This window comes from Carlito syrichta, unplaced genomic scaffold (genome assembly GCF_000164805.1).
Source record: "Carlito syrichta isolate Samal-C Ts95f unplaced genomic scaffold, Tarsius_syrichta-2.0.1 Scaffold311234, whole genome shotgun sequence".
Taxonomy (NCBI): domain Eukaryota; kingdom Metazoa; phylum Chordata; class Mammalia; order Primates; family Tarsiidae; genus Carlito; species Carlito syrichta.
The window spans coordinates 54,040-77,081 of NW_007255330.1; the positions used below are offsets into that span (position 1 = coordinate 54,040).

General features: G+C 39.1%; 1 protein-coding gene across 1 annotated transcript; it reads right to left on the minus strand.

Annotated features, from left to right (window-relative positions):
- Window positions 1–3,001: 3,001 nt before the first annotated feature.
- Window positions 3,002–21,105, minus strand: RASSF8 (Ras association domain family member 8). The gene is made up of 6 exons (XM_021717844.1): window positions 21,084–21,105; window positions 18,075–18,278; window positions 10,723–11,612; window positions 7,844–7,988; window positions 7,070–7,225; window positions 3,002–3,242 (listed from the first exon to the last, which is right to left on the minus strand). Exons 2-5 carry the CDS (start codon window positions 18,175–18,177, stop codon window positions 7,104–7,106), a joined length of 1,260 nt encoding a protein of 419 aa, XP_021573519.1. The 5' UTR covers window positions 18,178–18,278; window positions 21,084–21,105; the 3' UTR covers window positions 3,002–3,242; window positions 7,070–7,103.
- Between the last annotated feature and the right edge of the window lie 1,937 nt (window positions 21,106–23,042).

Here is a 23,042-nt window from a genome sequence, read left to right on the forward strand (position 1 = left end):
CCCGCGGGCTCAGGCAATCCACTCACCTCAGTCTCCCAAAGGTGCGGGATTACAGGCTGAGCCACCGAGCCCGGCTAGACTGATTCTTAACAACGAATCAGGTTCCTCCATGCTGACCTGGTCAGATCACAAAGGATTTCATGATCAGTCCTGGCTGTCACAGGCAGGATCAGTCTAGAGCATATTCAGGGGAGACAGGAGACTAGAAACTCCACTATTTGAGAGAATTGGGTATACTTAGTCCGGAAAAGAGAAGACTAGAGGGCTGGCGGAAAATTGTTCCAAGTGGCCTTAATTAAAGTTGAGATGACAAGGAAATCTATTTTGGCTCAAAAAGGAAGACCTTTTTAGCTTGTGGAGGTGAGCCAGGATGGTGTGGCCCCTGAAGGTTCAGATGTAGGCTACTGTTGGAGGGGTAATGTAGGAGTGGTCAGTGTCTGGGCCCAATGATTGTCACAGTGAATTGTCTGGTGAGACCCTCCCCCTTGGTTGAGTGAGTTGTTCTTGGTGTACCTACACACTTGTGTCTGTGCTCCCCAGCCTTGCTTCCTGTGGTTTTTGCTGCTTATTGTTCTTTGCTTGGCATCTACGACTTGCCTTATGCTTAACAAATCTTTGGTTACTAAGTATTCCAATTCGTTTGATTTTCACACTTGGAGCAGTTGCAAGAAGTATGAACGTCTTGTCTTTGCATGGAATCTGTATCGTGCACCTTCTTCGCTTCCTTCATTTTAAACCGTGTCAGATCCTTCCATCACCTTGGACACATACACATGGCAGATGAGTGGAAGTGGTGGATATAGAACACACAGGCAAGTGCCATGCTGGGAAAGCGATGTTCCAACGTCCCGGATAAAGAGGCTCAGATGGTTATACCTGGTGCAAAGGAGAGTATTTCCCAAGGACACTGCAAGGAGGAAGACAATTTGAAGGACAGTTCATGGATACATACTCTGTTCTCCAAGTTGGTATTCTCTCTCATCCCTTCGTCCCATGCCAATGTCTTACCCACCAGCACGAAGAACAGAACATCTGAATACTCACTACTGAGAGACCCACAGCACCATTTCCACCAGGCACTTAAGGCTGTGGATAGCTGGTAAACATCTGGAGTTTGATTCTTTTAATCAGCATCCTCATTTAAACCCTACCCTTTTGCGGTCTACTTAGGATGGTTACAATTACTTGGCTCTCTTCATTTCCTGGCTCAAAGTAGGTGCTCAATAAAATGTGTTCCATGCACAAACCCTAAGAGCTGCTTTCTGAGTTCAGGTTACCATCACCTCTGCCCGGGACTCCCACGGGCCTCTCAAGCTGCCTTTCTGTCCTTTTCTCCAGTCAGTTCTCCAGAATGCTGGCTGGAAGGGTCTTCTTAACATGTTCAACATTTTTTTTCCAGGCTCTTTACCATGGCAACCATGACCCTTCATGATCTGATGCCTACCTAGCCTCTGCTCTTGGTCCTCCCCAGCCATTCACCATCCAGCTACAGTGCCACAGGCTCTTCTTCTTGCCACCATCCAGCCTGGGCCAGATAGCCCCTCCTGGTTCATATCACCTCTCTATCGTCTTCCCACACCCTGGACTGAAGCAAGCGCCTCCTAACCTGTTTCCATGGCACTCTACCCCCTGCCCCTGTAGTGGCGCCTGAGATGTACTGAGGTTGCCATCTCGTTCACTAGATCGGAACCTCCTTGAGACAGGTAACACATATTCATTTCGGTCCAGTGTCTGCTCAACAGCCGGGGCTTACTGAATGTGTTTTTTTGTTTTTGTTTTAGAAAGCAGGATTTATTGAGAGGATAGAAAAGCTCCCAGAGCAGGAAGGGACCCGAGGGGGTGGCCCAATCAGGCCCGTTTTATCAGACTCCATCGGTCTTTCCTAAGGGACATAGCACAGACATGTGGCGTGGGCAGGAGGTGAGTTGAGAGAACAGTTCATGTCATTTGCTCCGCCATTAACAAAACATACGACCTTAGAGGAGGATACAGTGGATAATTAAAATTCTAAAAGTCTGCCAAAGTAGGACATAGAATAACTGGTAATTTTAATTACTTTAAGTTCCTCATGTTATCTTTGCTTTTATAACATCCTATTATTCACATGTATAACTTAATCAAGATTTAATTTCTACTTATGAAAATATTCCTATAAAAATGACAGCTGATCTACTTCCATAGATTTAAAATGTGGTTAAAATGCAGAAACTGGGTATTGTAAAGCTTATGCATCCTGACCATGGGAAAAAAGCAAAGGACTTTGGGGCCTGAAAGGTCTAAATTTGAATGCTGTGTCGTCTACTTATGAGTTGCGTGGTATGGGAGCCCTGCCCTGAATGGTTGTAAATGTTAAAGTGCGACAAATGCCCTGTATTGCCCTCGGCACACAGGACAGAAATGTCACTTCTCTCCCCAGCACAGTTTTAGGGAGATCTGGAAACATGAAGATTTCCTTAAGAAATTATTTTTTAGGCTGGGATCCATGGCCCAGCCTGTAATCCCAGCACTTTGGGAGGCCGAGGCGAGTGGACTGCTTGAGCCCGTGGGTTCGAGACCAGCCCGGGAAACTTGGTGAGACCTTGTCTCTACAATAAATAATTAGTCCGGCGTGGTAGCTTGCACCTGCAGTTCCAGCTACTTGGAAGACTGAGGTGGAAGGGTCGCTGGAGCCCAGCAGGTCGACACTGGGATGGCCATGAGTGTGCCACTGCTCTCCAGTCTGAGCGACGGAGTGAGAGCGATGGAGTGAGACTCCAAATCAAAAAAAAAAATTTTTTTCTTTCACTTTTGAAATAAAAGACAGGCATATTAGTTCCTTAACTCAGTTTTACTCTGATGAAGGAGCAACAGATAATTCTTTAGGCAACATAAGAACATCACATTTAGAAAAATGTAATTTTGTGTAATTAATATGTGTACATATTCTCTTTGGTATCTTTTAAAGGAAATAAAATTATATTTAAAAGTATTAAGGACATAAGAAACAAATCAACAACTATAATACCTCAATGAATCCTGAAAATTTATTATTTGGGAGAATGTCCAATATTGATCCTTTGTTTTACAGCTCATGATAATCAGAAAATATACATTTGAAATGAGAGTCAAAGAAAAGAATAATTACATAATACATATTACAGATTATTTATACATAAGCAAAGCAGTACTAAAAGCATATTTTTGTGTCCACAACGAGTGAACATGGCAATTTTCTGTTTAAAGCTGCAGCAACTCAACTCCTCCTAGGGGCATAAAGAAAGATGGATTGAGAAAGAGATTTAGGGCTATGACCAGATCTGGCTGTAAACCTATTTTTTAATCTTTCCCCTCCCCCCATATATATATGTATATATTTTATTGCCTTTATAGTTCTGCTGGTTTAATATAATTAGTATACTAAATAGTTTTCTGCATTTATTTGGTTTCTAAAAATATATAAAATGCATTGGAAAGAGCTCCTGCAGCTTTCAGGCAGTCACTGTCCTGGCATCAAAAGCTTATTCTGGAAACAGAAAGCAGCAATATTGAATAAATAGTGATTGTTTCGTCTTTTTGATACAGCTGATGGCCTTCACCCGAAACTTAACAATACTGTAGCAGATAGTACAAACATGCAACTTTAAAAAAAATGAACATAATATAAAAGTAATACTTATGAACTAATTTTTATCACAGTCTAGACCCATAAAGACAACGTTAGGTAGAAGAGGGACGTGAACACAGCATTGCTATCTACATATTAAGGCCCAATTTTTCAAAGGCAACGCACAAGAGGAACTGTCCATCTGCCCACATCCCTTGTATGCCTGAAATCAAGAGTTTTTGCCTTTTCCATATTATTTCTTCAACTTCATTACCATTCTAACTTGGAAAGATGTTCACAGAAGTGGTTTTAAATGAACAGCTCTTTTTTCTAAGGACTGTTTTGCTCTTATTCACAAAGAAAAGTATCTTTTAATGCAGGTCTAAATTTTATCTATGCCACGGAAGGTGTTCTTTTTATTCAGTGCTTATACTTCACATTTCACTCCATAACTTCTATTTTAATCCCGATTATATATTTTTACTCTATCAGTATTCTAGTTCTTGTTTATGACCAATTTGAACCATAGGAGTTGATGATTAGCTCAGTGATGTTTGGGGAAACTAAATGGGGAAATCCTATTCATACCAACTGAAGTTTCACATATAAAAAATTCCCTGCACATTAAGACAAAAAAACTAAATGTTAAAAAAACAAAATATCAGCTGGGTTCGGTGGCTCAGCCTGTGATCCTGCGCCTTGGGAGGCTGAGGTGAGTGGATTGCCTGAGCCCGTGGGTTCGAGACCCGCCTGGGCAACTTGGCGAGACCTCATCTCTACAATAAATCAAAAAATGAGCCGGGCGTGGTAGCACGTGCCTATAGTTCCAGCTACTCGGAAGGCTGAGGTGGAAGGATCGCCGGAGCTCAGCAGGTCGAGGCTGTGGTAGCCAGGAGCAGCCACTGCACTCCAGTCTGGGCGACAGAGTGAGACTCCAACTCAAAAAAAAAAAAAGATTGTCAATCTTCCAATTACTTGTTTCATTTCCATAAGCAATTGTTAGCTAGGCAACCCTAGATTTGTATACCATTGCCTCCTCCCCCCTCTGAAATATGTCCAAGATGTGGCACTTATCTCATACATATTCACAATAGATAAAAATGATCACAAAAAGACTAAAATATCTTAAAATGTTCCTATGGAAATGGGTGTTGTTCTTCTAAGTTTCAGAAAATATTCCTTAGATATGTGCTTCCGGAAGTAATATATCTGATTAAAAAGTACAATCGCTCAATGTAGTAATCATTTTCATTTATTTACTCTTCCCACCTAGAAAACAGTATTCTATCTGTGTTAGGTCCATGAAGATTATTTGGCAGCCTGAAAATTCTGATGCAGTTGTCAGAGAGGTTAACTATGTGATGCTATCCTGGGAAACTTGGGCCTACAAGCAACAAGGATGCTGCCTGTCTTTCTTTAAAGTTATTAGGTTACTTCTGATAATAATTTACAATAATTAAGTTGGATAGTGATTGTGTTTTCCATGGTCTGTCAAGGCATCTTTGCAATTTCTAATTCCAAAGTATACTATTACTTACAGTTTTAACATTTTGATTTAAATAAAATGTGATCAATTTATAAAATGTTTTTCTTTGTGAATAAGGTCTCGATTTATCTGAACAATAAAATGAGCTAGTATAGCATAGGACTCTTCAAAAATAAGGCATAGATTGGGCACACATAAATCATCATTGTCCCAAAAACTACAAATTAAATTTTTAATCATCCTAATTTTAAAATTTACATAGATATAAAATAACTACAAATTGAGAGCAAATGTGTATAGGTTGTGGTTATTCAGGTAAGAATCATTTACTTCTTCAGTTATTTGCAAAATAGTATAATGGCAAGCTCAATTTGATCTCTAAGAAACCAAAGAAAATATCTTTGGTTGAGGTCTGCCACTTAGCTGTACTAATAGAAAAGGCAACTCTGCATTATTACTTTCAGTTTTCTAGAAGCTTCTATATATTTTCATAGCCATTCTTAAAATTTTCATAAGAAATCTAAGTAAAGCAGCATTCTCAGCATTCATTAAACCAAAAATAAGTCAAGTGTGCTAAACATTCAAAGTTGCCTTCATGCATAAGACATATCTTTTATTGTTACCATGGCATTACTATATTAATCCATTTTTACTTTGTTGCATGTAAATAATACAGAGAATGTATTTTCTTCAAAATAAAAAACTACTTTAAATTTTAGATTAAAGTCTTAATTATACTGTACCAAATTTGACCAGTGGGAATGTAAAAATGGCTAAGTGGTATCTGACTGCATCTGTCTAAATACTACTTGTAAATCACTACTTATGGGAGTGGTGTTGACTCATTTTTTGTTTTATAAGTAAAACAACATATATACAAATGGAGATTAATGTCTTGTAAAAGTTAAGCTTCAAAATAAAACCATATACTGAATTTGACTTTATTTCCTTGGTAAAAAGAAACTAATTCCAATCTACTTTCCCTCTAAGTACCTGGAGAAATCACAAAAGTCTGTAATATTCAGAGTAAATTATGTGCAAGCAATAACTTACTCATGGGTGCATATACCAACAGACCATATGCATATGAAGTGGGTTATTTTACAATCTATCACCTAAAGCAACATTCCTGAAGTAGGCCCACCTGGTCCTCAGATACCTGTAACTCATATATTAGATCAATTCTGAGGATCTGTGAGTATAAATGATAAGGGAAGGCAGAAACAAAACACTTAATGTATCAGAAAAGCCCATGCCTGTTTGGATAGAGAGTCAGCAACTACAGTTTTGTTCAACAGTATCTGAAACACTGCAAACCTTTTACACATAAAATTAACCTCATGAAAAATATCTGTTATGTTATGTGGCCACTCATGTATTTGGAAATATGGTAAAGATTAAATTACACATTTTGAAAAAACAGAAATTATTTCACCTAGTTAAATAATGGCTAGAACAGCTTCACAAAATAAATGCAAGAGGGCTCTTATGGAGTCAGTTGTGATGGTGGAGCACCCTATCACACCTGCACAGAGTAAGTCGGCAATGCACGGCTAGAATCTGGCAACATGCACACAGAGTCATAATCACACACTATGTAATGTAATCACAGGATAAGTATAACAAAAATATTAAAACATCAACATTCACACATTAATTGGTTACATGAAATAAATTAAACTAAGCCAGTCACAAAGTTCTCTTCACTCTTAAGTCATAGTTTATTTATGTATGCACACAATATAATACTTTCCTAATGTACTTAAAATGCTACAAATAAAAATGAAGGCTTTGCATTACAGCTGCTGGACAAAAAAATCAACACTGTTGATGTGTGAAAACACAGTTTCTTTGTTCTTTAGCATCAGTGCACAGGGTATGGCTCCAAGTGGTATGCGATTTAGGAGAGAAAAAAGATTCAAAAGATCAGCGGCTTGTGGAACAGATCCTCTGTTCATCATTGGCACAAATCAAAGAAGAAAGTCGACTGTCCTTGGTACCTTTGTTGGGTCTCCCCGCTACAGACAGATAATGTCATACATAGATGCCTTCAGGATTAAAACCGGATGAGATAGGATTCTGAAGAATACGGAGATTACTGGGGAGCTGCCGAGAAGAACCGGGTCGCTTCAGGGACCCAGATTGGAATGGTGCCTCTAAACAGGAAACAAAGAAAGTCACTCAACGTGCTCATCAAGCTAGAGCACTTAGCAATATAACAAATTAGCAGGCTTTCTGCTCTAAAGAATCTCAAAGGGAGAACTGCCTGGAGCAACAATGCAACACCCAGTGGGCTCCGTGCTGAAAAGGCTAAGCCTCCCTCAGATGGAAGTCCAAGTGATAAATCCATTTTCTGTGATTTGAACAGTGAATGATCTTAGTCAAAGGAGCATTTTGCTTCTCTTTTTTGGTTGTTCGCACCAAATGTGTACACAGATTTAGAACTTTTAAATATCCGCAAAAATTAATAATAAAGACTTTTAGAAGAGGAAGAAGAGACATTAGCAACAGAAAGAAGCTAAAATGCAAATTAACAGACTATGACTCATATATACTTCCAGAAAGATTTTATAAAACTAATCATATGAAATTTAGTGAATCCAGGCTCACCTAATAAATAAAATGTTATTATTGATTTTGCCTAGAAACAGGAAGTATGTAAAAAAAGTGGCCCACTTAAAAATTAGTCATGAATTTAACTGAATGTAAGCAGTTCAGTTAAAGTTAACCAGTGAGAATAAAGGGGGGAAAAACGGTATTTATCGACATCTTACCTCTTTCTATGTCTGCAGGTGAGGCCTCTACTTCAATGGGCTCGGCTGGCAAAACCGTAACTTTTGTCCCTGTCTGCTGAATAAACTGCTGGAGATTGACTTGCCGCAGCTCTTTAGTCAACTGCTCCAGTTCCTGTTCTTTATCCTAGATGGAAATTATCATTATTTTTTTAATTTGAGAATTCACTATTGACCAGTTCCAGACATCCATCTGCTAGAAGGGTTAAATTTGGGATACTTGCTTTGAGCACATTTAACAAATCTGGTTTATATTGCTACAATTAGCTAAAGAGGTCATTGACATGCTGTGGCATGGGCCAAAAAACCAGCAAAAGAAAGACAATGCCTTCTTCAGTCTGTCCCTTAACTATGATGTTTTCTTCTGGAACCTGATTAAATAAACAAGCTTGTTAACTTTCATTTAAAAATATGGGTTTCCATCCATCCTGGAGTTACAGCAATATTGCTAAACTGGTCACAAATATCCCTATCAATTGCTCCTATAACTGGCTTCAAATCGTGCTTTGATCCATGAAATTTAGAGTTTTTATTTTTTGTATGCTATTTACACTTTCATGGGATATATGATTAAGATTTACCTTATAGTACATGGCAAGAAAGATCCACACAAGATTCTCACTATGGGATTCTTGAATTCTTGACAAAGACAAATCTTAGAATAGAGTCCTATAGAAGGAGATAAAGCCTGGACAGATGGAAAGCTCCAAAAGCAAGGGGAGGTCCTCTGCCACGTAACAGTGTTTCACCTGTTTCCTCCACTGCACCATAAGAAAAAGTGCTCTAGCCGGGCTTGGTGGCTCAGCCTGTAATCCTGCACCTTTGGGAGGCTGAGGTGAGTGGATTGCCTGAGCCCGCGGGTTCGAGACCTGCCTGGGCAGCGAGACCTCATCTCTACAATAAATCAAAAAATCAGCCGGGCGTGGTAGCGCATGCCTGTAATTCCAGCTACTTGGAAGGCTGAGGCAGAAGGAACACGGGAGCCCAGCAGGTGAGGCTGCGGTGGCTGGGAGCGGCCACTGCACTCCAGTCTGGGCGACTGAGTGAGACTCCAACTAAAAAAAAAAAAGTGCTCGGTCCACCTATGCTGGGTGGGCCACAAGGATCTGGTAGGGGTTAGGAAGAGATATTAGAAGTGAGTGGCTGTTTTCTCCACTTACTTTGGGTATAGGGAGTACTTGGTGATATGTTAGTAATTTGGTTATTAGGCCTTTTCCAATATGTAGTAAGATGTATTAGTATGACTGTCAAAAGTTTGTGGTTTCCTGGAAGTACCATCAAAGCAAAACAACTTCCCCTTGCATCCTTTTAAAAGTGTCAAAATGAATCCAAATAGTAAAATACTGATAAATCAGAGTCTGACAACCTTCCACTGCACGAGAAATTACTGATTTTCAAAATTTGTTGGTAGTTTTACCTCTCACTACAGTTAGTGACAAAGAAAGGAAATCACTTCAGTTCTTTTCTAACACTTGAGCTTTCTCTAATTGTTGAACTGTTCATATTCTAAAGCAGCTCTTTTCAAGCCCCAATGTGCACAGGTACTGCGTGGGGATCTTGTCACAAGGTAGAATCTAAATTTCCAACAAGTGTGCCCTGGAGCTGCCTGGTGCAGCCCACACTGTGAACAGATTCTAAAGCAGCACAGTCCAGCAGAACTTCCTCCAATAATGGAAATGCTCCATATTTGCACTGTCCAATACAGTAGCCACATGTGTTAATGAGCACTTGAATGTGACTAAGTGTGACTGAAAACAAAATTTTTAATTTATTTAATGTTTTAAACTGCCTTATTGCATATTATTTAATTTTAATTACTTTAAATTTAAATAGCAATATTATTATTATTATTTTGAGTCAGGGTCTCACTCTGTCACCCAGGATGGTGTGCGGTGGCATGATTATGACTCACCATAGCCTCCATCTTCTGGGCACAGGCGATTCCTCCACCTCAGCCACCCAAGTAGCTGGGACTACAGGCACACACCACCACACTTGGTTAATTTTAATTTTTTTATAGAGATGAGGTCTTGCTATGTTGTCCAGGCTGGTCTCAGACTCCTGGGCTCAAGCAATCCTCTGGCCTAGGCCTCCCCAAAGTGCTAGGATTACATGCATAAACTACCGGGCCGGGCCTAAATAGCCATATTATAATCAACTGTGTCTCTTCCTCATCTGTTAGAGTCTGTTTGATACGACCTTGCAACTCCCACAACATAATCTTTTCAAAGCACTGATATCCAAGATAAAGTGAGTGACTAGGGTCAAGTGGTAAACTATACACATTCTTGTATACAAACCAGAGGGGGGGAAACTGGAGAGGAATCTCTGTGCCCTTCTCATCAGGAAGGCAAAGAAGGGTACTGTGGAGAGGTGAGGAGCGATGGGGACTACCGACATCGCAAGAAAGAAGAGGGGGCTGTTTGCAAAATAGAGAAATGATAAATAAGCAGTAAACTAGCCACAACAATCCTTGGCAACCAATTTGTGTTTCTCTCTTTTGGCTTCGGTTTCCCTGTCTCTACAAGGAGAAGGTCAGACTCACTACCAAGAGACTCATCATCAGTGTCGATTCTAGCTCTGAGATTCCACTCTCCTGTATCCAATTACGGAATGCTGTAACTGCCACAGTGAAGGCTCTTCCGTGGGGCAAGAATCAGTGTGGCTTTTGCTCACATTTTTGTTCTGGTCTCACATCTAAGCTTTGTCGTAAGTCACACGAATTCTACAAAACCTTTAAACAAGTCTGGGTTTCTAATTCTTTAAGCATAAGGGAAAATGGGCAATCATGAAAGAAGACTCCCAAAATATATTAATTCTTTTAAATAGGTGAAACACTCTATTTATAAAAATGTTCTTACCTGTAATCGTTTGGTGGCTTGTCCGAGCGATCTTTCCACAGCTTTAATGCCGTTTTCCAATCTCAGAGTCCGTTGGCCTTGAAGGTCAATCTCCCCTCTGACTTTACCTATCTTTCCTTTAACCTCTTCCTCATTGATCTGTGCCTCCTGAACTTCCCGTTGCAATTTTTCGGCTTCAAGACCACTCTCCATAGTCTGGATTTGGGCCAAATAGTCCTTTAGTTTGCTTTCACATTCTGTGATCTTCTGTCTTATTTCTTGAAGTTGATCCTTCAGCTGTTTTTCATTTTCCTGTTCAATCTGTAATTCATTTTCCCAAAATTCCTCCTCTTCAATTTCTACATCATTTCTTTTGATCTTTTGCTCTAGGCGGACAATTTCCTCTTCAAGGTTAGAGTTATATTTTTGCTCCCAAAATCGTATTTCTATTTCATTAGATTCCAACTGTTTCTCAAGGGATTGAAGCTTTTCTGTCTGCAGACGGATCAGCTTCTTCAACTCATCTGCTGTTGTTTTGCAGTTATTCAGCACCTTTTGCTTAAACTCAGTTTCTTTGCCTTTTCCAAAAATGTCCATTAATCCTTTGGCACCTCCTGTGAATGTTAATGATTTCCTTTTAGGCTCTCTCCTTTTGATTGATTTGTCAATCTGAGGCCTCAGCTTGGCTAAGGGGGGCAGACTCTGCCTATATAAAGTTCTTTCAGGAATTCGAGCCACACTATCTGAAGTAGGCCGCTCGCTGAGAGATGGCCCAGTACGCCGTAGAATGAGCTGCACATCGCTAGCATACTGCCCCCATTTGTTTAAGGATATAATAGGATTTTCATGAGGTGCTAAGTGTCTTTCAGTATCTCTCCATTTTTCTATAAGGGTGTACCTTCCAGTTCGACCTAGGTTTTAAAAAAAAGGTAATAAACTGTCAAAATGGGATGTGTCATAGCTAAATAGTGCAACAGAGGACTCCATTTAGTAACTGTGTATTCTTGAACAGCGCCAAAGTATCAAGTTGTAGAGTCCTGTCCATGTTGCCTTTAAAACCATCACTTGAAAATACCAAGCCCCTCGAGAGATGTAACAGCACATGAAGATGTACACCACATACACTCTTCAGACTTGCTTAGAAATTCAACTTTATACTTTAAACCTGGGTGAAACTCCTCTCTAGTCAAATGCCTGATTGCCTAAAACTTCTTATTTGAGGTAAAATTGAAGAAAGTTTGCTTTCCAGCTGAAATAAAGGACACTAGAATTCCCATTGGACACCACAGGGCAGGGGACTGATCCCGGGAGATAGGCAGAAAATTCAGAACTTGAATAAACCTCCACCGGGCAAATCCCTCTGTTCTCTTTCCACATCAGGATGTGGGAAGGCTGGAGGCCCATTTCCCCTTCTGAACGGCAACATGGAGCCAGTGGAGAACTGCTACCCAGCTACTAGACAGCGGCTTAGGTCTCTGTCTTCCATGAGGACTGGAACTCCTCCCTCCCACCCCCCCACCACCACATCCCCACCCACTTCCTCCTCAGGTCACCATTCCTTGCTCTACGCACCACTTCCATTTGGCTGTTCCTAAGCTGTATCTTTTACAACTACTAGTTTATAATAATAGACTGGTAAAAGTAACGAATGCCCTTTCCTGAGTTCTGTGAGTCATTCTAGTATGTTATCAAACCTAAGGATAGGGTTTTGGGAATGCTCAATTTATAGCTGGTTGGCTGGCCCTAAACTTGCCACTGATGTCTAGGGTGGAGGCAGTCTTATAGGACTGAGGTCTTTGACTTTTGGGAAATGATACTAACTCCAGGCAGACAGTTTCAGAAATGAATTGAACTGTCAGACTACCAGTTGGTGCAAGAAGTATTATGAGTAAAAAACAACTCAAGTGCTTACTCCATTCTAGACACAGTTTTAAACTATGGGAATAAGCGATAATAAAACAGTGTAGACAATACACAAATAAATAAATGTATGTCTATTTTCTATTATACAACAAAGGCACATGTGCGAAAATCCGTAATTTTTTAGATTTTAGAAAGGTAGCATGGTGCTGTCTGTAGGTTTTGTAATCAAGCACTTAAAAATTTCTAAACAATTATCATAATACTGTAAGAAAGGGTTTGGCAGTAGTGGGAAACTGCTGCGGGTGGGGGAGGGGGCATACTTCATCAATATGTGTACCTGATCTCAAACCAGGTGAAGTGGAGGCCAGAGTGAGGCTCAAATTTTACCTGTACAATGACCATTTGTATACCCAACCCTGAATTGTACCCATCTTTAAAACAAAAATTTTGAAAATAATAATAAAAGATCATGGAGTTAAAAAAATAAAAAATAATTTCTATAGTAAAATGTAGCAATGTTCATACTGGATGGGATAAATATAGACTAAAACAGTCTCACATCAAATCAGGTCAATTTTTACCACCAAGTGAGTTCACGCCATGCCAGGTATTGCTAACAAATGAAGTATGATAAATTTCAGGGATTGTGGTCCACAGGTGACATGTCAGGTAGGGGGCAAGTGCTATGTAAAAAGCAAAGAGACAGGGCACATGTGAGGTGTGTGCATGCGTATGTGTGTAAGAACATGACTGTCAGAGAGGGGCTCTGTGATAAGATTACTATTGTGCCAATCCAAGGAAGTGAATCACAAAGATATCTGGTTGCAGCGTGTTATGAGAAGAGAGGAAAAAGAGGCAATGGCTGGAATGGATTGTGCTTGGTTTAAGAGGCAACATTCACCGGGCATGCCTGTAATTCCAGCACTTTGGGAGGCAGAGGCAAGAGGATTGTCTGAGCCCAGGGGTTCAAACCAGCCTGGACAACTTGGCAAGACCTTGTCTCTACAATGAACCAAAAAATTGCTGGGTGTGGTGGTGTACGCCTGTAGTTCCAGCTACTTAGAAGGCTGAGGTGGAAGACTGCCTTAGCCCAGCAGGTCAAGTCTACAGTAGCCGTGACCATGTCACTGTTACTCCAGCCTGGGCGACAGAGTGAGACTCCAACTCAAAAAAAAAAAGAGGCAACAATCGAAAGTAGGCGGTATGAAATGAAACCAGATTGGTAACAAGGCAAGTGGGGATTCATTTAGGGAGGGTCCTGGAGACCACTTGTACAGACTGGCATTTTCTGGTGAGTGAGGAAATCACCAGGGTGTCTCGAGCAGAGGAATGATAAGATGTAACATATTTTAAAAGTAAAATTACTTCAAAAGAAATCTGTTAAGATAAGAAGGCTGGAGGCAGTCGAGGCTGAAGCGAGAGAGCTGAAAAACAGCCGCAAAAATATAAGTGGGAAATGATGGTGGCTTCTGCAAAGGAGTAACAGTGCTTGTGGGGAAAACCAGTGCAATTCTGGATCCATTTTGAAGGTAGTACAGACAGCAAGAAAGGAATCAAAGAACACACAAAGGTTTGGTATCTAATCAATTAAAACAAGAGTCCTTGTTTGCTGAGATGGAGAGGAGGAGGAAATTTGGAAGTGGGCAGCAGTTGGAACATAGAGATTTTGACATGCTAAGGCTGAGAAACCAATCAGCTACCTTCTAGAAATGTGTTTTTACTACAATAGCAATTAGCTTTTAAAAATTTATTTCCTCAGTTATACTAGCCACATTTAAGTACTCAGTAGCTACTGCACTGGGCAACACAGATCTAAAATGTTTCTATCCTTGGAGAAAGTTCTACTGAGCAGTACTGTCCTAGAAGCTAAGTTTTACTGTGTATCTACTTTAATTTAGGCAAAGCCATGGTATAAGAAATATAAACGGCCAGGCTTGGTGACTCAGCCTGTAATCCCAGCACTTTGGGAGGCCGAGGTGAGTGGACTGCCTGAGTTTGTGGGTTCAAGACCCACCCGGGCAACTTGGCGAGACCTCATCTCTACAATAAATAAAAAACTAGCCGGGTGTGGTAGTGCACACCTGTAGTTCTGGCAACTTGGAAGGCTGAGGCGGAAGGATCGCTGGAGCCCAGCAGGTTGAGGCTGCGGTGGCCGGGAGTGTGCCACTGCACTCCAGTCTGGGTGACAGAGTAAGACTCCAACTCAAAAAAAAAAAAAGAAATATAAGCAAGCAAGACTCCTTCTTTGATGGGACTTCCAGAGAAGAAAAACAGATGATAACACATACTAAAACTAGAGTTTAGTATAAAATGTGTGTGTTTGAAAACTGACTTTGTTGGGGCAAACTACATGAAACAGTTTCTTGCAAAGAGTCCATGCTGCCTGGGGCCTTAGCCCCAATCAATTTGTTTCTATTGCTTTCTCTGGTTGAAGGAGATGGAGGAAACAATCACAAGAAGCAGGAAGAGAGCAAAATCTGAATCGTTGGCACATTAAATGGCACCAGGTATCAAAGTATTGTGGATCAGAAACCCTGCTCCTCAGACTCCTTGATTTCTTCCTCCTCCTTTTCCCCTCTCTAATCTTTTGTTAGCTGGACTTTATTTTTGTGTTAAGCTCTAAGCTATCTGAGGGCAGAAATGCATCCTTTTCACAGTTTTAGTTTTGAGATATTGTGAAAGCATATGTATATAGTAGGGAAACCTATTAATAACTTGAGACATGATCTGCCGAAGGCTTTCTGTTTCACTTACAGATTTGAGAAGCAGTCTGAATTCTGAAATAACGGCATTTTGGGGCTAGGTATAGGACAAACAAGGTAGAATATTTAAATTGGGAATGCTTTAGAAAGCCTAGAACATAAATGGTGACAGTGCACGCTGAATGGGCAAGTTAACCACTTCATGCCAATAAAACATTTAAATCATGGTTGCACTTTTATTCTGTCTGTCATAATTTGAGATTGTCATATATCTATCACCTAAACATAATTTGTCAAGGTAGTCAAAGATTAGAGTAGAAAGGATTTCTTCCTATAGTGTTAGATACATTCAACATCTTTTATTAAATTATATTGTCTTAGCTCTTTTCTAATTTGGCTTGACTGATGAGTAGTGTTAAGACTGAAAATGTTAGCTGCCATATATATATCTGCAGATTGCCAACTTGTGTACATATTTTCAAAGTAAATCATCTTGACAGTGTCTGTGGTTCCCTAAAAATAATTTTAACTATCCAGAAAAACTCAATACTCTCTAATCAAGAATATATATTTTGTATGTATATAGCTTAGGTAGGGAGATAGATAAGATAGGTAAGAGATAGATAGATAGATAGATAGATAGGAAGAGAATCAGGAAAAGATGTGGAATTAAACCCAAGAAACCAGTCTACAAGTTGCTTCACAAACACCTGTGGTTTGTTCGTCAGTTCATTCTCTACGAATAGTATAGCTACATGTTTACCATGTTAAGCCATGGAAACTCTGGTGCTTTTTTTCAGAGTAGCAACTTTCCCTTATTAATAAGCCCTCATATCATAAACCAGGATCCACAGTGTGCCTAGTTGCTAGTTGAGTCATCTCTCAGATGAATTCTGAATTTAATGAAGTATTTGTGATACAGAAAAAGAACTGTTTGGCCAAGTTTGAAGAAATATCATAAAACCTCTGTATTCAAGTTGTCAACTTTTCAAAATAGCTCTTAGATTGAGTTATTGAGAAAGCAAAAATAGAAGGATAGATTCAGTTAAAACTTCTTTTGAGTTTACTGACAAACATTTTATTTAGTTCAAATAGATAAACAAATTCCTAATACATCTGGACATTTGCCCCCTTGAAATTATATGTAAAAAATGTGGTTACGATATAGACAGATGCAACTTACACCACTACTCAACTACTCTGACTTTTGTAAAAACTATTCTTTTTTTTTAAGCACTGCCCATGGCTTAATCTCCAAATATAACAAAGAAAGCCAGGTTTGACTGTTGATAATCATAGTCTTCACTAAAAAAAAAAGTTGTTTATTTTAATTCAAATAAACTATGTGAGGTTCTTAATGGGGCAATTATTAATAAGTTGGTAGAACATAATATGAAAAATTAAATGTCTTAATTTTCTCTCTTTAATAATTAAAGTATACAAATATAATATTAGCCCCAAATGCAAAAAAATTTCATTAAATGTGAAAGTCTAGGATTTTCAGCATTTCTTCAACATATTTGTGTGCCACAGCATTTAAGGAAAAGATCAAAGACATCAATATTAAAAGAAAGTTTCTACCTTTGTATAGGGCATTGCCACCTTCCAACAGTGCATCTATCACATAGCAGGTGGTACCAGCATCTCTACCAAATACTAAGGTACCTTGGTAACAGTATGACTCATTTCAATCCTGAGCTAATTGGCATGTTTCCAATGTAAACTATCAGGACATAAACTTTTAATAAGGAGCTCAAAGACAAAGAGGCACTGATTACCTAGCTTGGTGCTGGACATAGTTTCCTCTTAATATATGTTTGCTAAATGATGAATTTAAGATGCAAATATAAGCTTTAATCCACATTACTGGTTTTGCTGATGCAGGTATTTACACCCTCACCATGTTTCAGAAGGATTTAAGGCAACTAATAAACATGCGAAACTATGATGACGATAAGCTTAAAATAAATTAGAAAAAAGATAAAACAGGGTAGGAGAATAAGATGGCATGAAGAGCTGTGCTTCACATCTTCACTGCATAATAAGATTTTAAAAGTTCACATTATTTTTCAATAATGAATAATGTGATTTAGTCTGTTGTATTCTCTTTTTTAAACATGTTCAGAAATAAGCAATAAGTAGGATTTTTAATGAGGGATTCTGGGAACTAAGAATCTAAGTTTTGGCTCAAGAAAACATCTTCAGTTCCAGAAATCACTCTTTCAGCTAAACAACAGGAAAGGAAAAGGCAGTGCAAATGCTAGACCCATAGCTGGTAAAATCTACGGGGGCTCAGAGAACAAGCATCATCAGTTTTACCTAAACACAGGCAAATGGCAATAAGTAAAACTGCGTTGGCCAGGCTAGGCGGTTCAGCCTGTCATCCCAGCACTTTGTGAGGCCGAGACAAGTGGACTGGCTGAGCCCATGGGTTCAAAACCAACCAGGGCAACTTGGCAAGACCTCATCTCTACAATAAATTTAAAAAAAACTAGCTGGACATGGTAGCACATGCCTGTAGTTCCAGCTACTTGGAATGCTGAGGTGGAAGGACTGCCAGAGTTCAGTAGGTAGATGCTGGGGTGGCCGTGAGCATGCTACCTCTCTCCTGCCTAGATAACGAAGTGAGACTTCAACTCAAAACAAACAAACAAAATGGTGTCTGTGAGACTTATTACTGAAATAGAAGAAAAAATCTGTTAGAGACCTATATTTAAAACACAAACCACACCACCATAACCACTACCATCACCACCAACAACAAAAGGAAGCATATGGTACTCTCAGACACCCACAGAATTAACTTACCTATTGCTTGAGCTAAGGCTATGACAACCTCCTGGCAAGTTGTGACTTCGGTGACCCCACAAACAATCCTCTGAACTCCATCCACCCATACTTTAAGTTCCATGGTGCACTGGCCAGTCACTCAAGGGCCCTGAGAGTGGTCATCGGGGTGCTAGGTCATGCCTCTGGCTGCAGGAACACGGAGAAGGCAGTCTGTGCAGTCAGCTAAAACAGCAAAAAATCATTTTTTAATAAAGCGATTCTTAACATTTCTTCTAATAAATATGAAAATATTACATATAACAAAATGAATGTTAACATATCATAACCCTACTGTTACTTGTTTTATAGAAATTCAGCAGCACAAATATGACTATAGCTATCTATTATGACACTGTTTCCTGTTATTACTATTTTTATAATAATGATGTTAACAGTTAAGTCATGCTCCACTAGGTTAAAAATTCTTATTTACATGACCAAGCCTGTTGCTCAATACATAAGCTGCTTTTCTGTCCTTTTTTCTTTTTGGATCCTTTCATTAGGGTCATTTCTGAGGTTTGTTTTATTTTTAAGTTGTCATCATCTTGCCAGTATTAACAATTTTTAAAAACAGTTTTCAAGGTATGTTACTCAGTTTGCATTCCTTTGTTTAATATGTCCCCTGCCTCTATCTTGCCCACAGGACTGACAGTGTCACCTTCACCACTGAATCATGGACACCAATCACAACATGAGGACGGGTATACAAAAGATCTTAGCTGAAGGAAACGAATTCCTTTGATGGCTGACAATTCCATGTAATAACTGATTGCTTGTCCTTTTCTCATTTAGCTCAGCTTGATAGTTTTCTTAAACTCTAAGAGTTACTCAAATACAATAAACCTTAACCCTTTGTTATACTTGCTGTGTTTACCCAAGTAAACACAGCTTAATTTATTTGGTTGCATTTTTGCCAAGCTTAATTTATTTGGTTGCATTTTATGCCAAACAGAAATCCTTATAATCTCATACAGTCAAATCAAATGCTTTAATTTCTTCTATTGATTAGAATGTTATTAGCCTGCTAAAAATCAGTTACACACACTTCTTTTTCCTTTGGGTGTTAAAAAATCTTAACTCTTCCTGTGTTACATCTCTACTCAATCTATGACTTATTTTGTGTGCCCGTTGTTTTGTTTGTTTGTTTCAAAAGAATGTTAAAATTTATGAGATATAATAAACATTGATTTTGCTAAGAGAAGATTTGGATTTGTTTAAAGATTTACAATGACCCTGCTGTTTCAGGATTAATGATTTTTTCTAAAGCTTATTTAAAATAAACAGTAAAAAGCTTTTCTGGTAAAATAGTATTTACTACTAACAGGGGCTTAGCCCCTTTCACATTCTCTTAAAGGACCTAAGACAGATCTAGGTCACCTGGGTAGATGAGTCGGAACACATGTGAGGTGAAGGAGAATAAACCTAATTACTTTCTCCAGAGAAGGTACAAAATCCTTTTTGTTGTCCTGAAAACAAGACAGGACTGACTGAACATTAATTTCCCAACATGGTGCTTCAGCTCTCTGCCTATGATGCAGCGTCAAAGAGGTTTCTTAAACCCCCTATATAAGCAGAGAAAGGGCTACCTTTCCAATGACAAGATGATTCCCATAACTGTTCCTGTTATGAGGATCTGTGAGATGTTAAAGTATCTGGGAGAAAAGGGTTCCAAAGTCAAAGAAATGTAAGAAAACTGATAAAGTTAAACAGGTTCCCTTATAGCTGGACTTCTGAGACTGTAATACTGGAGTGTATTCTAAATCTTAAATAAGACTTTTACAATACTGTCAATCAATCTAGAGAACATTTAAGAAAAGGACAGCAGAGTTCTGACTTAGACTTGCTTCCTTTTCTCCTAGGCATGCAATTTACTAAAAATAGAAGACATTTTAGTATTTTGGGGGATAAAATTAAAGTATCAATTAAGTTATCAAAATGATCAAATAATAATTTCCCTGTTAAATTTTTATGAAAGCTGAATTAAAATCTAATAAAGTTTCTTACTGTTCATAAAAAGATCTTAAACTTGGGAAACCAACCAAGAAAAGGTACAATTTCATTAAAAGCTCCACTTCCCCCAAAGGCACCTGTCACTTAAAGAAATCCTGAGATTCTTTTTTTTTCTTCTTCAAACTGTGGAGGAACACGTAACATGAGTTCTATCCTCTTTACAAATTTTTAAGCACATGTTATAGTATTGTTAATTCCAGATACAATGTTGTACAGCAGATCTCTAGAGCTTATTTTATAGCTCTGAAACTTTATACCCTTTGAACAGCAACTGCCTATTTCCCCCAGTAACTTCCATTCTATTCTATGAAATGACTATTTTAAGTGTCTCGTGTAAGTCCCATATTCCTTTTTAGGTTTTAGGATACTACCATATATTTTCCTATCTGAATTATCATTCTTTCACTTTGAACTCTTAGTCACCAAGTGACTACAAATGAACATAAGGCATCTGTTAAATATTACAGAATACAGTAATCTTGTGAAAAAACACTGAGCATAATAATATTGCCCAGTAATATAAACTTGCAGGGTATTCATCTTCTTGATCGGAGACTGCCCACCAAGGCTCATCACACAGAGAAGACCAGCATCTGTATTTCGGTTTTAACACAACTATTATCTTTCAGACTTGAAATCGTAAGGAGGCTAGGTAATGCCTTAATGGATCAGATCGATGGACCATTCTGCCCTAATTTTTATCTTTAAGGGCCACTGCTTTTAGAAAAACATGGCTTCCTTCAGGTCTTGGGTTACAGGTCTTGGGTTATACCGACAATCATCCCTAGTTTCCCTAAAACTTGAGGCATTAATTGTGAAGTCATCTGAAGAGCCTGTGCCTCCACCTTGCCAGCAGAATTCCCCAGCAGTCCCCTCTCAGAGTTGTCACCCTGATCTCTTCATACCCTCCAGAGTCTGCTGTAACAGCTCTAAGCCCAGTCCCAGAATTAGACCAGAGGGAAAAAATGAAAGTCCTACACTGTAGGTGCGTTTGGTGGATCAGTTATCATTGGGCCTAAAGACCTGGCAAGCAAAAGGACTCAGGCATTCCAGCTGGAATTTGGAATAAACTTTTCCATAGCAACAGTGATGTTGACAGAAGTGAGGTTCTACTGCAAGGCTATTAATATAGTTCAGTCATTGTTTTCATTAAGAAGCTTCTATAAAGCCAGGCTCGGTGGCTCAGCCTGTAATCCCACGCCTTTGGGAGGCTGAGGTGAGTGGATTGCCTGAGCCCGCGGGTTCGAGACCCGCCTGGGCAGCGAGACCTCATCTCTACAATAAATCAAAAAATCAGCCGGGCGTGGTAGCGCATGCCTGTAATTCTGGCTACTTGGAAGGCTGAGGCGGAAGGATCGCCAGAGCCCAGCAGGTCGAGGCTGCGGTGGCCGGGAGCGGCCACTGCACTCCAGTCTGGGCGACAGAGTGAGACTCCAACTCAAAAAAAAAAAAAAAAGAAGAAGCTTCTATATTCAAGACACTAGTATTTAATAATTTTTTATAATAAAGAGTGAGGTTTCTTCAGTAACATGCTACCAGGGAACAAAACAAAATTTTTTTAGCTAAGAACCATTTACTGTCATAAAGCCTGCTGAAATTAAGCATCTGCATTAGTGGAAACATACTCAAGATCAATGCCTTAATAAAGCAATTACAGTCAATCCTTATTATCTGCAGATTCTATATTTGCAAAACTACCTACTTGCTAAAAATTTATTTGTAATCTCCAAAATCAATACTTACAGTGCTTTCATGATTATTTGTAGATATTTAGAGTAGTGAAAAATTTGAGCTGCCTGACACATGTGCCCAACTGAGATTGAACAAGGTGACATTCTGTCTTCTTGTTTCAGTTCTCATACTGTCATGCGTCCTTTTCTCAGTCTGTTTAATGCCATATGTTTTGCACTTTTGTTGGTGATTCCACTGTTTAAAACACCCTCAAGCAGAGTGCTCAAGTATTTCCTAGTGTTTCTGAGATAAGAAGGCTGTGAAGTGACTCATGGAGCAAAGTATGCATTAGATAAGCTATGTTTAGGCATGAACTATAGCACTGTTGGCAGTGAATTCAATGTTAATGAACCAACAATGTATATGAAATAAGATGTCTTTAAACAGAAAAAAAGCACATGAAATAAAGTTATGGATTGATGGGTTAACAAGAATATTGTGACCAGAGGTTTTAAGAAAACTAATCCTGAATTTCCCCTTAGAACAAGGTTCAGTATTCACTCATTCAGTGTTCACAATGATCTTACAGAATATAACTACTGTGAATAATGAGAGTTAACTGTATCTTTTTCATTATTCTTTTTAAAATCCATTTGCTTGTTTTGTCTTGCTTTTTTGTGACAGAGTCTCACTCATTATGTTGCCAGGGCTGGTTTCAAACACCTAGGCACAAGCTATCCTCTAGCCTTGGCCTCCCAAAATGCTAGGATTACAGGCGTGAGTCACCATGTCCAGCTGACTATCTTTTTAAAAGAGTATGACTTTCTTGTGATGGCAACCATAAAACTGTTAAGAAAATTCCATTACTCCTTGAACACTAAAAGTAGGTTGGGTTTTGGCCAATTATACTTGAGGAGGGAATTAAATGAAGTCATTTAATAGAACAACTGTTACCGATAAAGCACTATATATTTTATTTTATTTTTCTATCACCCAGATTGCAGTGCAGTGGCCATGATCACAGTTCAGCTTCTCAGCTACTTGGGAAGTTTCTGCCTCAGCTTCCCTAGTAGCTGGGACTACAGACTTGTACTGCCACAACCAGCTAATTCTTTTTTTCTTTAGAGATGAGGTTTTGTTATGTTGTCCAGGCTGGTCTCAAACTCCTGAGCTCATGCAATTCTCCTGCCTCAGCCTCCCAAAGTGGTAGAATTATAAGCATGAGTCACTGTGCCTGACCTAGATTTTTTAATGTCAAAGGATCAC